General features: G+C 35.2%; 1 protein-coding gene across 1 annotated transcript in view; it reads left to right on the plus strand.

Annotated features, from left to right (window-relative positions):
* The first annotated feature begins 846 nt into the window (after positions 1-846).
* The window catches only part of LOC123674742 (jmjC domain-containing histone demethylation protein 1-like), a 50611-nt gene continuing 32211 nt past the window's right edge, over positions 847-19246 (plus strand). Inside the window, exon 1 of the mRNA XM_045609800.1 lies at positions 847-996. Within this exon, the coding sequence (XP_045465756.1) occupies positions 949-996 (48 nt within the window). The 5' untranslated portion in view covers positions 847-948. The remainder of the gene's footprint in view (positions 997-19246) is intronic.

Here is a 19246-nt window from a genome sequence, read left to right on the forward strand (position 1 = left end):
TCAATACCACAATGCCCCGGTACCCATATAGAGTTACTTTATTGCCTCTGGCCAGTTTCTTTATGGTATTACGGCACTCCCATGTCAGTAGAGAGAGAGACCCTTTGATATATGATTCCAGGGGCATAAGCGTAGCTTGGCTGACCGTACTGATGTAAATACGCACCCTTTTGAGGTTCATTTTGAGACAATACAGTTTCTCGGGAGGAGATTCCCATTACGGGATATTCTTATTGCTTCCAGCAGGCTACATTTCTTCACATGTATTAGTTGTAAGGGAGGTAGATCGAGTTTGACCTCAAGCGCTGCTGTGGGAGTTGTCACCAGCTGACAGCAACAAGCCAGCCTCTGCAATTTCTGCAGTCAGCTGCGTGTGGTCACCTCTTCGGTTTTTGTACACCATGAGAGACGCATAGGTGACAATGAGGCGTGTTATTGCTGTGTATAACCACATTTCACAAATCTCAGATAGATGAACACAAAAAAAATACCTGTGTAGGATTAAATTATCTTTGATAGCACAATTTCAATGACTATTGCTAATTACTAAAATCAAATAAGGAGTTGTCAGTTAAAATTGTGAATAAAAATTATTCAACAAAACTTGTTGTGATTATATTATGTCATGAAAAAATTCTGATAATTTATGGAATTTAATTGTCCATTTAGTAATAAACAATAATACTTTGGTGGTAATAATATGAGTTCATAAATATTTGAACAGCCCATATATATATTTGCTTTACTTCCACAACTTATGGAACGTGGCCATTTTTATACCGTGACGTCCACAGATTGAAAGTTTGTTTGTTTTGATTTGGAAGCGAGGTGAATCTGGTCAGAAAATAAATTTAGTTGCGCTGTATTCGTGTTAGTGTATGGTTGTGTTTGTGATTGAGCAAGCGTTTATTATATATTTACGTAGTGTTTCGTGAAAAATTAACTAGAATGTCCGAAAAAACGTCACAGCTGAAACGTCCACCTGAAAGGCGACTGGTAAGTTAAACTTCTAGTTGTAATTATTAGATTTTTACGTCGCCATGACGTTTTTTAAAAATTGCACGTAATGTGGTCATAAGAGCTTTTGACATGAAGAACGACCATTTCTCAAGTTTTCGGTGAGATTACAATAGTCGTTAAAATTAGTCTAATATTCTATGCCTTTATTCTTTGAATTTAATTTTTTGTTTGTTTTTTTTATAGAGTTTATTCAAGTTTCGTACTTTGGGATTTATTGTGAATCTTTATGGACATGAATAGTTCATCGAATCAATTATAATAAGTCTTCAAGTTTCGAAGATACGTAACTTATATAACTTTTTCATGATATCAGTAGGAAAGAATTCGGTTTGTTAAATTAAAAAACTTAGTACCAAAGATCACTTTGAATTCGTAGGTATCTTTTTTGTAATACTTTATGGAATGAAAAAGTTTGATCGCAAGGCTCTGTTACCCTCGTGTTCACCATAGTTTAAGGGATTTTTATGAGAAAGCTTTTAATATCAAAAATGTTTGGGCATAATAGGTATTTGTACTTTGTCTTTTTTTGTTTTAAATTATTTAATTCCGAATCAATCTTCTTTGAGATATATAATACACAGCAATGTTTGAAGGTTTCAAAATGAATATAAGTACCTATATCATTATTTGTGCATTCGCTTCAATATTTTTTTGATTTATGCCAATCTATATTCAATTTTCCTCCATTAGAAGTATTAGCGTAACAAAATAATGTCGAAGACATCAAAAGAATCATTATATTCTCTAGTAGATTCAAAATTCTTGGCTATGGTGATGGTGGTTTGAAATTCTAGCTTCTAGATATTCGCTTGAGACAACTAGTTTTACGAGCCCGTTTTGCTTATTCTTGTTCTCAGCAAATGTTGGCAATCATTGTTCGAAACTCAACTCTGTTTTGATTCAAACGAATAAGTGTCTAGCATTGGCGTAACTAGAGTTTATTCATAGGGGTGTTACCCCCACTTAGAAAAAGCAAAATCTTTAAATTGTTTATAATTGTTTTTATTTATTACTCAAGTTTTTTTTTTAATTTCTTCTAATCAATAGGGGGGGGGGGTTATGTCTCCAATAACCCCCTCGTTACGCCTATGGAATTCAAACCCGTCATTTAGATTCCAAAGCCAAGAGCCTCCTCTACGTCCAATGCCTTTTTTTTGACGGGATCATTCTTCCAACAGAGCGCTCTATCATTCCGTTACTATGAAAGTTTTTATTATGTGGTTACTGCCGTAAAAACGATAACTCTAGGAAATCCGACTAGGGGTTCCGCATGTATGGCCGATCGAAATAATGTTTTTCTGATAACTTCGTTAGTTCGAATTCGATCGAGGCAAACTTTTGCTTTTATATGTAACATAAGTTTCAAGCCTGCTGCAAAATTTTATGTTGATCGCGTCACCAGAATATAAAAAATCAAGAAGAGTTTAGGAAAAAAATCAATATTACAGTGATAACACCGAGTCGGGCAGATAAATATTGAAAGTTTCAAATTTGATGCGAAATTGTTCCTGCCAAATTTGAGCAAGGTTTTATCCGCAAAAACTCATCTACATAAACTAACCGACAACAATGACATCATGATAAATCAGTTCTCATATACTTACATTCAGTAAGTGTCTTCAGCGACGCATGAAAGAATGAACGCTCAGAAGTTCCTGATACCAGGTTAGTTCTTTCTTTACCTTTTTTAGAATTCGTCCTCGATAATTAATTGTTTTTGAAAATGCGCCCTGATACAAGTCATTTGAATTTTCAGTGTACTTCAAAAAAGGTCTGTAGAGTTTTTATCAAGTAAAATCGTCAGACCTTATACACGGTTCATTAAAATATGAGACATATGAAAATGCAAGTAGCTACATATATCGGATGTAGTTTATTCTGAAAGACAGGTGAAAAGTCTTTCAATTAATATGATTTTTATGTGTCTACCTAATCGTTTTAGAAAAAAAAATATATTTTCAAGGTTCATAATAAATTTTCCAAATAATTGCCATCTACCTTCACATATTAAAATGACTTTATAATTAACACCACACCGTCTTCTCTTTCATCTCACTAGAATTTATTTGGCCGGTGAAAAGTTCGATTAATTTCTTAGGTTTCGGTATTGACTGACATTTGGATTGGCCTGCTAGATGACCTGATCTTGTACCACTTGATTTTTATTTTTGGGGTAATTTGTGAGAAAAACTTTTCAAAACACTGATGCACAGTAAAGTACTACATCATTTGTTGGATTGGCCAAATGGATTCCATTGGGATGTGTTATTCATTGCAGGATCTTGAAATATATGGATGTTGATGCAGATTACTTCGAAAATTTGATATGAATTCTGAAATCAGTTTTTTTCAGAAAAACAGTCTTTAAAACTTAGTCCGCCATACTTCACAGACTTTCATATAATCAATCTACAAAGTTCAAATTACTTGAACGAGATGCCAGAAGGAGATGTGAACCCTCCCCTTTTGTCATATGAGAATGCACTGATCTATGGGATTGAGAAACAAATTATTATTTTTTTCGGATTACCTACCTACATGTCAATTTTTTTTTGCATGTCTCACCTCAGCGCCTGTACATGGCTCGCCTTCGAAGGAAAATCGAGAGGAAAATGGACAAATTATTTCTTCTAGAGTACAATGAACAACAATACCAATAACCTAAACCGCATGCACCGAACAGTGACACGTTTTGTATGCATTGCTTCCTCATGAATTTTCAGTCTCGAATGTAATATTTTGGCTTATTGAAAAAGTCACCGAGGTAAAAATTGGACTTGACGTACAAAATGATTTTGAATGACAAATCGGCAAGCAATTCTTATTGTTCAAAGTTCCAATTTGCGGTCTCAGGTCGTGTAACACTAGATGTTCAATAATTTTCATATTTATATCGATATTTCATGACGAAAACAATGTCATGGCGTCCAATTTGAATCTTAGATTCCTAAAATGATACACCATTCATTAACATTTTTTTTAGATTAATCTGGTTTGATTGAGAAGATTTTAATTTGAGTTATCAAGGACGAATAAATCTGTAGTAATATAGTGAAATGGTGTGAGTGAAGTTCTATAGCTAACTAACAACTGGCAATATTTCCTGCCCGAGTTCCTACCCATTATTTTGTTTTTCAATAATATTAAGATGATTGACAGAGTGTAGTATTACTATAGACTTTGTGTGGTTTGGTTATTTCTGATACACAGAGAGTAGGTACCTACTTATTTGGTTGAAGGGTTTTCGAACAAAAAGCTCTAACTTTGTGCCTAGGTTGAAGATTTCAGGATATCAATTATTATCCATGGACTTCGATTTGTTCTTGTATAATTGTGTGAGGCCATTGAATACGAAAAATAGAACCCTGAATAATAGTTTTTTTTTCAATTCTCCTTTTTTATTTAGTAAATTTTACCGCTTCAACGTGACAGCCATGAAATCTTTAGAGTGCTGATTTCGTATTGGAGATCCTTGAGGTTGTATGTCAACAGGTTCTTTACTGTTGGATTGGGGAAAGAAGTCGACAGTAGAAGAACTGGTGAATGACATGGAAGACTGAACTTTGTGAGGCAGCACAAACATAACAGCACTATAAGAAGTAGGATATGGCGCACATGTGACATGAGAGTCACTGTACATTGCGGTGTGGAAGAGAGATACAGCTTATGAAGTCGAAAGTGGTGAATATTTAGAACTTACCACTCACAAATTACATTGAATCCTTAACATCCTTATGAATTCGTTATTGATTAGCATATCTGAACTAAAATTGAAGGTGTTAAATCGCCGTATAACATTGCGCATTCACCATTTTTTAAATAATTTTCTTTGTTGATGTGTGATGATTACTTCAGTCAAGATATTCATCGACAATTACTTTGATATCATATGTCGATATCATCTCATTAGTAAGATGCCTTCGCCTGAGCTCAAGTGACGAGCCATTAGCTTTGTTGTGATATCCGTCCAATTTCCGCTGTTATTCAGGATTAGTGATTCCCATTAATTCACACCTAACTTGATGATTCGAGCCACTTGAATGTATTTGATTAATCTGTGATAAGGTTGGCATATTACTTGGGTGTTAGCATCCTGCAAATTCTTGAAATATTTTGCGATTTTGATTCATCTTCTACAGATGTATTGTATGTGCTGGTTTGGTTATTTTTGATACACATAATATAGTACGTATACTAATCTCGTAAAAGGATTTTTGGACGATAGCTATAGTATATCCAAAGTCACTTGAAAAGGAAGCCAGAATATTTCGATTATACAAGGGTTGTACAACTTTCCTAATATCTGGGAACCAGTAAATTTATTGCCTAATGCGCGGTATTCACTTCAAAGGGACATTTATGGACTAGTTCAAGTGACTTTGGATATAATACTTATAACATTAATCTTGTATGAACTGGATAGAATACAGTCAGGGGGTCAATTATTTGCTCTGAATGTCTATTTGATCCTTTATAATTGTGTGAGCTCATTGTCAACGAAAAATGAAATTTGTAAAATAATAAAACCAGGGTTTTTCTTTCTTCGACAATGACTTCACCTAATTATACATGAATAAATGAATGTTCAAGAAAAACTATCGCCCCAAATTCCTCCTGAGAGCTAGGTATCTAGTGTCCCATATTCGTTGTCTCGTGAACCATTTTGAGCTAGAAAAAAAAATGAATGGTACATTTTCGGGCTCGATTTTTGAGAGAATTAATTTGGTGAGAGTCGCAACATCATAACTGTTTTCAAGTTATATGAAAAAATTGGAAATTAAATTGGCGTGAAATGAATACAATATCCGAATGCAACTCCACAAAAGATGACTTTCTTTTCCAGCTCTCGTCGCCTCTCCGTTCCCAGTTTCCAACTTCTTGTATCAAAACTCCCTCCAAGTTTCTTACCTCCATGGCTCCTTCGGCGTCATATCTCCACCTCCGATTGGTCTTCATCTCTTCAGTCTTCTTCGAGGTATCCACCCCAATATTTTGTTTCATCCATTCGTCCGAACTATCAATTATTCATTTCCTCCCTTGATGTTCATGGGCCTCCTGATTTCTGCATTCCTTACTCTCTCGAATCAAGATCTTCCATAACTCCTTCATCTTAATCTTTGTGGTCAGAAGCAAAAGTACATAGCCTCTGACAAGATATAGGAAGGTTAACACAATTTGCAAAAGGTTCTTCGTAGAGAAAACTACAAAAGATAGTGGATGAAATTATGGATTGACAAAGCCGACATGCAAACTATGATGCCAACAATGAAAGTGCTCAAGAAACTTTAGACACACTCAAACAAAAATTGAGTGTATACTCTGAACGACTGAGAATTTATAACGAGAGCTATAAACGAGAACATGACAATATGATTTTTGAAAACTCCGGAGTGAACAAACGTCAACAGAATCAGGGAGTCCTTCCAGCGCCGAAGATATAGAGAGTTTTTGGACCGATCAACTGTCAACACCGACCCCTTTAAACTTCCGAGTGAGTTGGATAAGAAGAGAGGAGAAATCATGTGAAACCATAGAAAATATGCCGCATAGTGGAGTAACGTCTGCAGAACTACAGGAAATACTGAAGATCACTCACAACTGGAAAACCCCAGGCCCAGATGGAATTCACAACTTCTGATTGAAGAAGTTTTGCTGTCTGCACGGCAGACTAGTAAAAGCTATAAATAACATAATACACAATCCAAGGGATATGCCAACGTTTTTGACAACAGGTATCTATCACTTACCTCATACCGAAAGATTTTCAAAACAATATGGATCCATCAAAATACAGACCTATAACATGTCTACCAACAATATACAAAATCATCACATCATGTTTAGCATCTCGTATCTACAAACATTGCGAGATAAATAATATCATGACTACACAGCAGAAAGAATGTTCTAAGAACGCACTAGGATCGAAAGAATAGCTGGTAATAAATTCCATCATATGCAACCAAGCCTTCAGGAAACGTAGAAACCTTTCTATAACATATTTTGATTATAAGAAGGCTTTCGACTCACTTCCACATGGATGGCTGACAGAAATTTTGGAAATATATAAGATCGATCCAATTATAACAAGTTTGTAATGAGCAATTGGAAAACGAACATCGAGCTTTCCACGGCAAACATAACAACCAGGCAGATCCCAATTAAGAGGGGAATTTTCCAAGGAGACTCCTTGAGCCCTTTATGGTTCTGCTTAGCGCTGAACACTCTTTAAACAGCTGATCGCTACTGAAAAGGGTTTCAACATTAGAGGCAATAATAATACTACCACCCTCAATCATTGGCTGTACATGGATGACTTGAAACTGATAACAAACAATAAGAACCACCTAGAAATTATGGTCAAACTAGTGGAAAGTTTTTCGAAAGATGTAGGTATGGAATTCGGATTGGACAAGTGTCGTACTTTCAGCGTAGTGCGAGGAAGAATTCAAGATAAACCGATTACTGTTGCAAATGGACAGGAAATAGAAGCAATGAAATCGGATGATCTTTACAAATACCTTGGAATGAAACAGAACCGACGAATCAACCACCAAAGAATGAAGCAAGACTTAACTACTGAGTTCGTTAGGAGAACTGAAAAGATTTTAAAAACAAACGTCAACAGCAAGAACATGACGAGAGCCATCAATACATATTCATGTTCAATTCTAACATACTCATTCGGTATAGTTTCATGGAGCAAAACAGACATCGAAAACCTGCAACGCAAAATGAGAACGCTGATGACAAAAGCAAATGAGCACTATCCGAAAAGTAGCTTTGAGAGAACTACACTGCCAAGAAGTAAAGGAGGCAGGGGTCTGACGGACATCATAGAACTTGCTAATGGGCAGATAGAAAGCCTACGGGAATACTTCAGAGATCAAGCAAGAAGATCAGACGTCTACAAAATAGTGTGTGAAGCAGACGAATCAACACCTTTACAACTTCACAAGGAGCAATTTTCATACAACAACGAGACAAACCAAGAAAAACTGCAAAGATGGAAGAGATAAGCCCCTGCATTGAAGACATTTCAACGAGGGGAACCAGGATCATGTCATATTGAAGCGTCGAACTATTGGTTCACATCAGGTGCGATGTATCCAGAAACGGAAGGTTTTCTTTTAGCCATCCAAGATCAATTGATCTTAACGAGAAATTACTGCAAGCATATCATTAAGGATCGAACTATTACTTGTCCAACGAATGAGACAATCCAACATATCACGGGAGGATGTCAAATGTTTTCAGGAAATGATTATAAAGAGAGACACGTTGCAGTAGGAAGAATACTACACTACTACACCAAGAATTGGCAACCATATCACAACTAATTCATAGTGGAAAAGTGCCATACTACAAGTACCAACCGGAGACCAATCTGGAAAATGAACAGTCCCTCACAACAGATATACTACTAGTCGATAAACAAAAAAACAGCAATACTCATCGACGTAGCAATACCAAATAACAAGAACATGCGTCAAAAGGAGGTCGAAAAAATGTCAAAATATAGGGACCTCGAATTTCAGATAAAGCGGCAGTGGGGAATTATATCAACGAAAACTATTCCAATTATCATCTCAACAACTGGCATAGTATCCAAAAATCTCAAGAGAAATATTAAGCAATTAGGACTTAGTGAGTATATTTGTAATATAATGCAAAAAGATGTTTTTTTAGGTACTGCAAGGACGGTGAAAAAATTCCTAAGAGGCGACGGACAGGTCCAAGGATCGGCGAGATCGCGAGTAAGAGAACCAGAAGTTCGACGATAACCAGGGGAACCACAAGGAACAGACAATACCGAGCTCTACCCTTGATATTTTAAATATCTGGGATTGAGTGAATGTTCCTCTTAGCGGGGAATGAGAAGTCGACGGCGAACAGATTTTTCTATCCTATGCGTATAGGCTAAAGTAATGTTCATTCAAAATAATGTGCTAACTTATCCATATTATTAGACCTTTATTGTAGCCCAACAACAATATATCAATTACTCAAGTTTCAGAAAAAAATCATACCCTCATCCGTCAAATAATAAGAAAAAATAAAATGGCATAACCAGTACTATTTGAAACCTAACCAAACATAGCCACCCTCAGTGTATCAACACCTTTACACATATATTTATACATTACACTGGGGCCCGCTCGAGCAAATTAGTACTCGGTGTCGGCGAATAAAAACGAAAGATGCACACAACTTAACGATATGGGGAGTGAATATGAAGTCAGAGTCGAACTGCACTACACAATATTACTACACATTTGATTTTCATCGACGAATTCAGCTATGTGATTACTAATACAATTTTGTTGACGTTCTAGTGTATGTGACCTTGAAACACTTTTCCACTTTTAACGTTAGTCCGCCAATCGCAGACATATTGCAGACTGAAGCAACATCAAATCTGAAGCATTACGTATCTTCAGGTAGACCTTTACATCATCAGTATATGCTAGAGCTGGAGAACCGAGAGAAATCAGGAGATCAATTGATTTAAATAATGAATAGAAGTGATCCAAAATTGATTCTCGTTGTACTCCACATAATATTCTCAAATGTTCTGAGCCATTATATAACACATAATCAAGTTTGTAGGTACTGTGAATAAGATTTTATGAGCCTCAAATATTCTGGACTGAAGCACAGTAGAACATTTTGATAAATAGTATCGAATGGTCTCTATAAATCGGTATATATCACATCAATATATGTTAACCTTAGCACAGAAAGTGGATATTGAATAAATATAATACTTACCCTCGCACTAACCTTCCTACCAATCCTACCGGAGTTAACTCACAAAGAAAACAACAAAAACCATCAATACTTCGTACGAAAACTTATCAGGATTACTTTAGATTCCTTTAAATTAGAGCAAAATCGCGTTAATAAGTATTTCCAATCAAGGGCATAGAAATAGGGGGTACTGGGGGTAATTAGCCCCCCCCCCCCAAGATTTCCAAAATATAAAATTGCAGAATTCTCACAAAGACTAAGAACGAAAATTTTTCCATAAAATGAAACAATAATCATTTTACTTTTCTTCGAAATCTACACGGCAGTAAAAAATCGGACCCTTTTGCGGTTTATGAGTTTATTATCGCTTTCAAGATGAGTACTTTTACTGGACTACAAGCACGTTCGATGTTTATTATTTTCCTTTATCTATCCGCTTTGTCGGCCTCTTATTTGCCATCTGTGATTTTTGCATTCGTCATCGGTATACTCTTATCCGTTGTTTTCGGTTTTGAATTTACTATATTGGAGTTGCTAAACTGGCTGTACAAATGAAAATGACAGATTTATCGAATCTTTTTGAGAAAAAAAAAAGTCCTAAAACATAAGTCCCCCAAACACTTGGTTTTTGAGATGCAGGTGTTGAAGTTTTTCCTCATAGAACCTTCCCTTCACAAGATATTCAATTTGAATTGACCATAGATATGCCAATTTAAAGTTTTCATCATATAATATGCTAATTTTTAATGTGCCTGATTTTTTCCTTCATTTTCCTCCGTAATTCTAATTTAGGAACATCCAATTTAAAAAAAAAAGAAAAAGAAGTTCGAATTAAATTATTCTTAATAATTTTTTTTATTACCAATTCGGTTGTTTTAATCTTTTTTCAAAAGATGAAAAAAGATGAAAGATGAGAACAACCGAATTGGTAATAAAAAAAATTATTTGGAATAATTTGGTTCAAACTTCTCTTTCTCACATTACAAATATGAGTAAACGTCGTCGTCAAAAAAATTTTCGAGTTTTACCAAGAGTACCTTTTTGCTGTAAAATTGAATGACGTTTAAATTCACTTGAAATTTTGATTAATAAATCTAACCTTAAAAAAATTTATGTTCAATACTTCTTGGTATGAACCGTGTAACTGACGCCTTCTATAAGAGTCAGATATAAAATCGAATCCATGAGATGAATCAGGTTCCAAAACATATCCGTATAAAATTTCAGTACAATGTTTCCCGTAGTTTTGACAAAATCGTAATAAATGTGTAATTTTTTTTCTTCAACCCTTTATATTGAATACGGATGGCGTTACGAAATTTTTTCATTGAGCAAACTCTTGTTATTTTTCAGTTTTCTATGTATCCTAGAGACGGGGTCACCTTTTTTTTAAACAACCTGATGTATACTGTCATTATACCAATACTAGTTAGCGTCACTAAGACATTTTTTAATCAGATCATAAGTTACATCTGACAGCCCAGAGATCTTTATATAATTTTCTCTCTAGAATAAAGTATAGAAGTATATTTTAGTAATGGGTTATTCCCAAACAATGAAACCAAATGGATTGGGAATTAAGGTCCTCATAGGCTATACAACTGGACAATCCTTAAAAATGACCCTTCATTACCATATCCAAAAGAATACATTATTGTTATAATAGTTATTTATACAACATGAATATAAAGCGACTTTTTTGCACACGGAAGAAGTTTTCATAATGAGTTGTCGGCGGAATTCCAAAAAAGGTTTCATATAAAAAACTAAAAATGTTTTTTAAATACAGTATGTTTCTTTCGTATCAAAGAGCATTATTAGTATTACCATAAGCTTCAGCAGTTAGAGTTTTGAAATTTCATGATTTTCAACGTTCTATGGCCTGCTGTAATACGGAATTGAGGTCTCTAACTACAACCAATGTCTCTATATGGGTTACCAGGCCCATGTATAAGGAAAGTATTCGGATTTACAATAACTAAATGCATTGTTTGAAATTAACATCAGAATAACAACAATGGTACTATTATTTAATATAAATCTTGCAAGGCGTTAGTATGCAAGAATGAGCTGGGATTATATGTTCAATAAAAATTAAGAGAATACTAACTTTAAGTCGGGAGCTTTTGAGCGCTCATTCATTCATGCACTGATCTCACCCTTTTAAACCACTTCATTTTTCGATATTTTTTTATATCTATGTTTTATGATTCTCATGACGCGTTCAACACAAAATTATTTCATAATTATTAGAAGAACAAAATTTCGAACCATAGTTTCGTAACCATTCTGTCCACTAACGAACTTAACCTGATGCCCGCCACTCACGAAGCGTTTTTTCGAGCATTTGGAATCCAGGCTTTCAAATGGCTTGCGTCCAAATGGTAGCTAGTCTACACTGACTGCCATCCCAGACTGTCATCGAAACCTGCCACTCAAGAGGTTGTTTTATTGAGTATCCGGCTCGGATTTCAGATGGTCACAGACAGCTGGCCATTTATCAGGTATTTTTGTGCAAAATAAATTTTTGATAGGTTTCATCGAAATATTCAGGCAGAAAACCTGTCGATGGAAAATAAAAAGTTCACCATACGCAAACAGGAATATCAAAAATAAAGCCTATGGAGAACTAGTAGAATATTCCAAAGGAAAATTACAGAATGAAAGAATAGATGTAAATTTCTATTTGGCTGATATCGTTTTCCATCGTTATTGGAATATCTTCCTATTTACATTGAAATAAACATTCATTAATTTGAGATCTTTCTTCCCTGAAATGTCCCATTTGAAGGTAGTCTTCTCAGAGGAAAGAAAAGATAGAGGTGCCTTATAGCATTTGTGGACATCGCTATAACATTTTTGTTTACAAACACTTATAATGTACTGCGTTGCCATTCTGAGAAAGAAGTAATCTTTTCTCCGTTCTGCGCCATAGATGTTTTGCGAATATTCTGAGAATTTGGCAACACGGTTCTGTAGCTGTTATTGCACGTGTCAACTAGAGGTGCGTTAAGGGTTAACTGTTCATTTTAATTTCACGTTTGTAATCGGCGTTATTTCATACAAGTTTGTGAATTTTAAGTTACATATTGTTAATTTTAATCATGGTAAATACTCGAAAAACATGTATAGTGTGTGAAACATCGGAAATGAAAACCTAACCTATCATAGGTTAGTTCACGTTTTGAGTCCATAGGCGTAGAATATATCTCGTCTATGGCGTAGTATTTGTGAGATATCGAAAACTTATTTCAATGCTAACATTTGTAGGTTTCCTTCAAATAGAGAATTTAGCAAAATATTGTGCCACGTATTAATATTGCAAATGAACAATTTGCCGAAATATGCATATGTTTGTTCCAAACATTTCAGCACCGAAAACTTAATAAGAGGCAGTAAGAGAACCATTGACTACGCCACTGAAATATTTACCGCCCCTCTAGTTGTCAATTTTGCAGGTTTGTTGTTGTCCTATCTCACTTTATCATCATGCTGTTGCAATTGATTACAATACAACGCTATTTACTTCTAAGGGCACCTCTATCTTTTCTTTCCTCTGAGGTAGTCTTCCTGATCAATCAGTATTTTTACCGATTTGAAAGCCGTAATCGAAAAAAAAATTTTTTTGCAACAACTTTCACCCATATCTGTAATGTGAGAAAATGAGGTTTGATAAGTTCGAACCGAATTACTCGAAATATTTTTTTTTACCAATTGTTCTTATCTAATACTGTATTTTCTTAAAATGGAGTTACGAAGAAAACTAAGAGATTCCTGGGTTAATTTTAAGAATAAAAAGTCCCATAAACATGAGCTCGGTGTTTTTTGTGTATTAGTCGTACTTTTTAGTGATGCTTTTATCAGTTTATCGAATTTTAATTAATCTTCACTACAGCATGGGTAAATGAGTATAGTTAATTTATTCATCACAGCTTTCTTACTAGATGTTTATAATAATGTCGATTTTTTTCTCGAAAGCGATAGCAGTTACGACAAAACTACAACAAACCAATATAGTACTGGATACGAATTTCTTATTACGTTTTTCTTAACTACCAGTGGTTCACAAAAAATTGTTCTGGAGGAAAGAAGCGTCCCAGAAGAAATATAACCCTGTAGATTTGGATTCAAAATTAGCATATCACAAGATGAAAACTTTTATTTGGAATATCTATGCCAATTCAAGTTAAATATCTTGTGAACGCAAGTTGCTATGAGGAAAAACTTGAACTTTAACACCGGCATCTCAGGAACAAAGCGTTCGGTAGTGTCGATTATCAAACTATCAGTCCATAATAAATTAGTAGGACCTAGGTTCAGATACGGTACGAATATTCGCATTTCAGCGTTGGTCTGTTGGAGACTTAAATAGGTACGGATATACTATACGTTGTCATATGTTCATTCTTTCATTTAATATCATTCAAGCATCCAGATATTCTTGAACTTAGGCCTTATTTGCCTGAATATGTACTTCTTGGTATATATTTTTTCAAGCTATAAGGAAAAATTGTAAAATGGCGAGAAATGAAAAGTTTTCATAATTTCTTTATTACTGGTCCTATAAACATAAAGCAAAGTATTCTATAGGCACAACATTACTACAGTAGAATTAATGTTATAATCGTTTGTTTTTTATTGGAATAAGTAATTAGTATTTTCATGAATATTGTATTTGGAAATAAAAATTATTATTATAGATAGAGGGAGTATATGCAATTTTTACATGTCCCGAACATGGTTAGATTACATTGTGGGATTGTGATATATTTTCAAATCCACAATTTTACTATATCGTTATGAATGTATATTATATTCAATGAAATGTATTCATTTGAGTGATTCCTGATTAAATTACAAATTTGAATATTTGGAATCCGATATTTTTGCTAATTGCAAAATTTTTAATAAGCAGAATATGTATTATTTTCTGTGTATGACTGCCGAAATCCAAGGTTTGGCAACTTACTGTCTTACGGTTGTTTCACGTTGTTTGGCGAGGTTTATTTTCTGAATTGATCATAGACATAAAATGAAATATGGAATTGAGTGGAATATATTACTCCACAATAGTTAATAGAGTTCGAAAATTTTGTGACCGTTTCAAAAGTTGCCGATTCTTGTCCATCAAATGTTCATTTATGAGAAATAAAGCGTGTTTTTTTTAGAGCTAAAGAACTTCAAATTGCAATAAAACAACGATGGATTATTCGATTGACATGAATTTTATTTATCCGCAAGATAATAAATATGATTTCTGGCATATTACCGCCACGGCTGGCTCGGATGTGGTCCAATCTGGACGTCCAATTTTCGATGACTTTTTCCAACATTTGTGGCCGTATATCGGCAATAATACGGCGAATTTTGTCTTCCAAATGGTCAAGGGTTTGTGGCTTATCCGCATAGACCGATTACTTTACATAGCCCCACAGAAAGTAGTCTAGCGGTGTTAAATCACAAGATCTTGGAGGCCAATTCTCAGGTCCAAAACGTGAAATTAGGCGGTCAGCAAACGTTTCTTTCAATAAATCGATTGTTGCATGAGCTGTGTGACATGTTGCGCCGTCTTGTTGGAACCACAGCTCCTGGAGTCAGTTTTTCTGGATGTAACGGTGTCTCGACATACACTTGAGGATTAGCTTCACTGCAAATGCGGCAGTTTTGTTTGTTGACGTAGCCATTCAACCAGAAATGCGCTTCATCGCTAAACAAAATAAAATGGACGTAGTGCGCGATACGTTTTCCGCACAGAACCATTATTTTCGAAATAAAATTGCACTATTTGCAAGCGTTGTTCAGGCGTGAGTCTATTCATGATGAATTGCCAAACCAAACTGAGAATAAATCACTTGACAGCTGTCAAATCGGTCGCCATCTTGAACAGTAATGCCAACTTAAAGTTATATACCTCGAAAAAAAACACCCGTTACAATGACTACTTTATTATATCTGAATGAATTTTTTGCTCCTCATTTGATAACTTTCTCAGTTCCAGGCATGTTCTTGTCGTTTGCGTTTCTAAAAATTTTGGATCATTTGTTCTCTTACGTTCTCACAATCAACTCTGATTCAAAATCTGAAAATGACATCATTGTTTCATGTTGCTATTATAGGCCAAATTTCTTGCTTTTGGACGATAATGCGTCACCTCATCGTGCGAAAATTGTCGATGAAGCTCTGGAAATCCACGATATTCCGTATTTGGTCTTGCCCTCCCGGTCACCAGACCTCAATTCCATTGAACACGCTTGAGATCAGCTACAAAGAGCCTTAGATTCTCACCAATCACCTCCTCATACGCATCAAGAACTCAGACGGCTTTTACCACAACTCTGGAGAGAAATTTATCAAGGCTGCTTCACTATCTGATCGAAAGTGGATATGCAAACCCATTGTCAAGCAGTTGTTGATGTTCGAGGAGGCCAAACTCTTTTTACTGAACTTATTTTTCAAATTTCTTGAATGAACTGATTTTGTACTACAAATACTAAAAATGAATTTTCAACTGAAAGTGTGAAACCCATCAAGTAATGGGTAGTGAGTAAACAATTTCTTCAGCAATTTTTTTAATATGATAGATCCATCATATTTAAAAAATTGCTGAAGAAATGAGAACTTTCGAAACAGTTTCAAAAGCTCTGAACTTCCTCAACTTTTGTGGAGCAGTATATGTCCGTGGAATTGAGTGGACTATCATATCGTTGATATGTTTTAATTTCCGCGCGCTTCATGTCAAATTTGATAGTTGTTAGGGACGAAATTTGCTTACTGAAAATGACATATGCTCCCTCTTTGGGTCCTTTTTTTGTTTATGAATGAACAAGGTGTCGTGAGATATTTTCGTCGAATATAATTCGAAAAAAATTTTTTTTTCGCATAAACCGTTCTCGTTTCATTCGATCATATCGGCTAATCAAGTATCTGGTGTGTGGAACCTTTAAGGTAATTAACCTATTGTTTCAATAAGTGTTGCACTCCTGATAATGATATACGCCACCGCCACGATTGCAATGTACATCTCCTCCCGATATATCAGCGTTCCTTTTCCTCCAGGTGATACCACAATTATAAAGGCGTGTATTCAATGTTTACTTTACACGCATGTAATTAAATAAACGTTGAGCATTCAGAATGCTCCTATTCTAAATTATCCTCGGAACAGTTTCTCCTCTCAAGTTCACGTTTATTGAATCGATCGCGTTGGCAAGCTGCACCCGCATCGCTCAATGGAAGGAGGCCGAGGCTTCGAAGATGTCCCTTTCGGCGGAGAGTCGAACTGCAGAACGATCAGCGCGAGCGAAACGAAGCCGCCGATCGGTGTCGCGTAGCGATGAGACGCTTGCGCGATGCCCGCTCATGATGCGACGTTGTCGCGTTTTACGCTAAATCCTGGACCGCCGGATCGTACGATCTCTTATGATCTCACGATGCATTTTTGGTTTCTACTTTCCCAATATTCTTTTTTTATTGATTTATGCATAAATTGAATTTGAAATTGTATTCTGGAATAATGGTAGAATAAAAAATCCATTCTGGATCAAAAATACCTCTATAACGTAGGTGTGTCAAGAATTATTATAAAATTTCTGCTCAAATTCAATATGAGTCATCTTCACACGAAAAGTTGACCTACTATACCTGAAATTATTCCGAATCGCTTTTGTTCAGCAAAACAATCAAAGAGATTTTATCATATGTATAATATTTGCAACAATATCGAAATTTTAGTTAGGTACATATGACCTTTTTTTCGATTGTATGTTTTTTCTATTTTTCTAGGAATCCAACAATTGGAAATTTAAGCTTCGCAATGGGTAATTTATCCGGGTTTTGTTTCATGTACCTTAAATTTTGAACTGTGCCTTTATACAGGGTGATTCACCGGATCTATTAGACGTTTATGAAAAACTTATCATAATTTTTAAACCGTAAACAGTCTTATAATACTACGTATTTGCAGAACAGAAAGAACATTTTTTCAAAAAAGCTTTTTCTGCCGAAAAATAAAAAAATCTTCGCCACTTTTCTTCATAAAAATCCCATCAACTCACGAACCGTTGAGTTTTTACCCAAGGTATGGCATATTGCCGAAATTGTCATCAAAAAAGCTATCTAATGCTGCAATAATATACTGGGTACTGGGTGAGCCATTTGAAATAAGGAAGTAGTAGTCTGTTTCCGGTATAACCGGAAGTTGAAAATATTTTAGGCATAAATATCATTGCCTCAAACCCAAATTTGCAAATTTTCAGCTCAAAATTATGATTAGTTTTCCATTAACGTCTAATAGGCCATCCCGGTGAATCAATCTGTATCGATATATCGATATACAGGGTGTCCCATAAGTGGCACGTCACAGTGACACCGGAGGTAGGTCAGCTAAAGAGGGACCTAACCAGCCTAACATGACCCCAGTAAAAGTTGCATGGTTTTCGAGTTATTACCAAATTACGTTTTTTAGTGAATTTTCACCTTTTTTAACATTGTCAGGGTCAGAATTCTGCTGGAAAGCTCTCGAAGCTTATTTTTTTGCATAAATGACACCGTTTTATAAAATTACGATTCAATTTTCTTAAACTAAAGTGTATGCAAAACCAATAAGAAGCGAGGGAGAATTGCGTGAACGCGTATTCGACGCAGCCCGGACCATATCGGAAATTAGTTTAAGAAAATTGAATCGTAATTTTATAAAACGGTGTCATTTATGCATTAGAGTCCGAGGGAAACAGTTTGAACATTTACTGTAAGTTAGATTTAAGAATTAAATAAATAATCGAAAGTAAAGTCTGTTTTTAATTAATTTACCTTTTTTTTCAATAATATTCCTTTTTCGCTTCCCCTAATCCATCTTTTTCCCTATTGTGACTTTAACAAATAATAACAAAGCTCGGTGTCAAATGTAATGTCATAGCAAGCGGCAAAATTACCTGATCGCGGGGTTCCTAGTTTCAACTTAGTTAAGTAGGGCATCGGTAAAATGATGAAAATACCTAGTTTTATGGGCATAAGATTCGTGTATTGTACCATTTCTAAATCTGTCTAAAATGCCCAATTTTTTGATGTTACTTGCTCGTTTTGTTTCAAGGATTTTTTTTTCACAGCAGGTGTCCAAAGTCGAAGTTCTCGTTTTGCTAGCAATTGAAATCAAGACTCATCCATTAATTTACGGAAATCCACATAACTTTTTGACAGAATCATACTCATGTCATCTTAAATAACTATTTAAGATTCCATTACAACAAAAAAAATAAGCTTCGAGAGCTTTCCAGCAGAATTCTGACCCTGACAATGTTAAAAAAGGTGAAAATTCACTAAAAAACGTAATTTGGTAATAACTCGAAAACCATGCAACTTTTACTGGGGTCATGTTAGGCTGGTTAGGTCCCTCTTTAGCTGACCTACCTCCGGTGTCACTGTGACGTGCCACTTATGGGACACCCTGTATATGTACAGTTGGAAATTGAGGAATTCA

The sequence above is a fragment of the Harmonia axyridis genome, chromosome 3 (genome assembly GCF_914767665.1).
Source record: "Harmonia axyridis chromosome 3, icHarAxyr1.1, whole genome shotgun sequence".
NCBI classification, from domain to species: domain Eukaryota; kingdom Metazoa; phylum Arthropoda; class Insecta; order Coleoptera; family Coccinellidae; genus Harmonia; species Harmonia axyridis.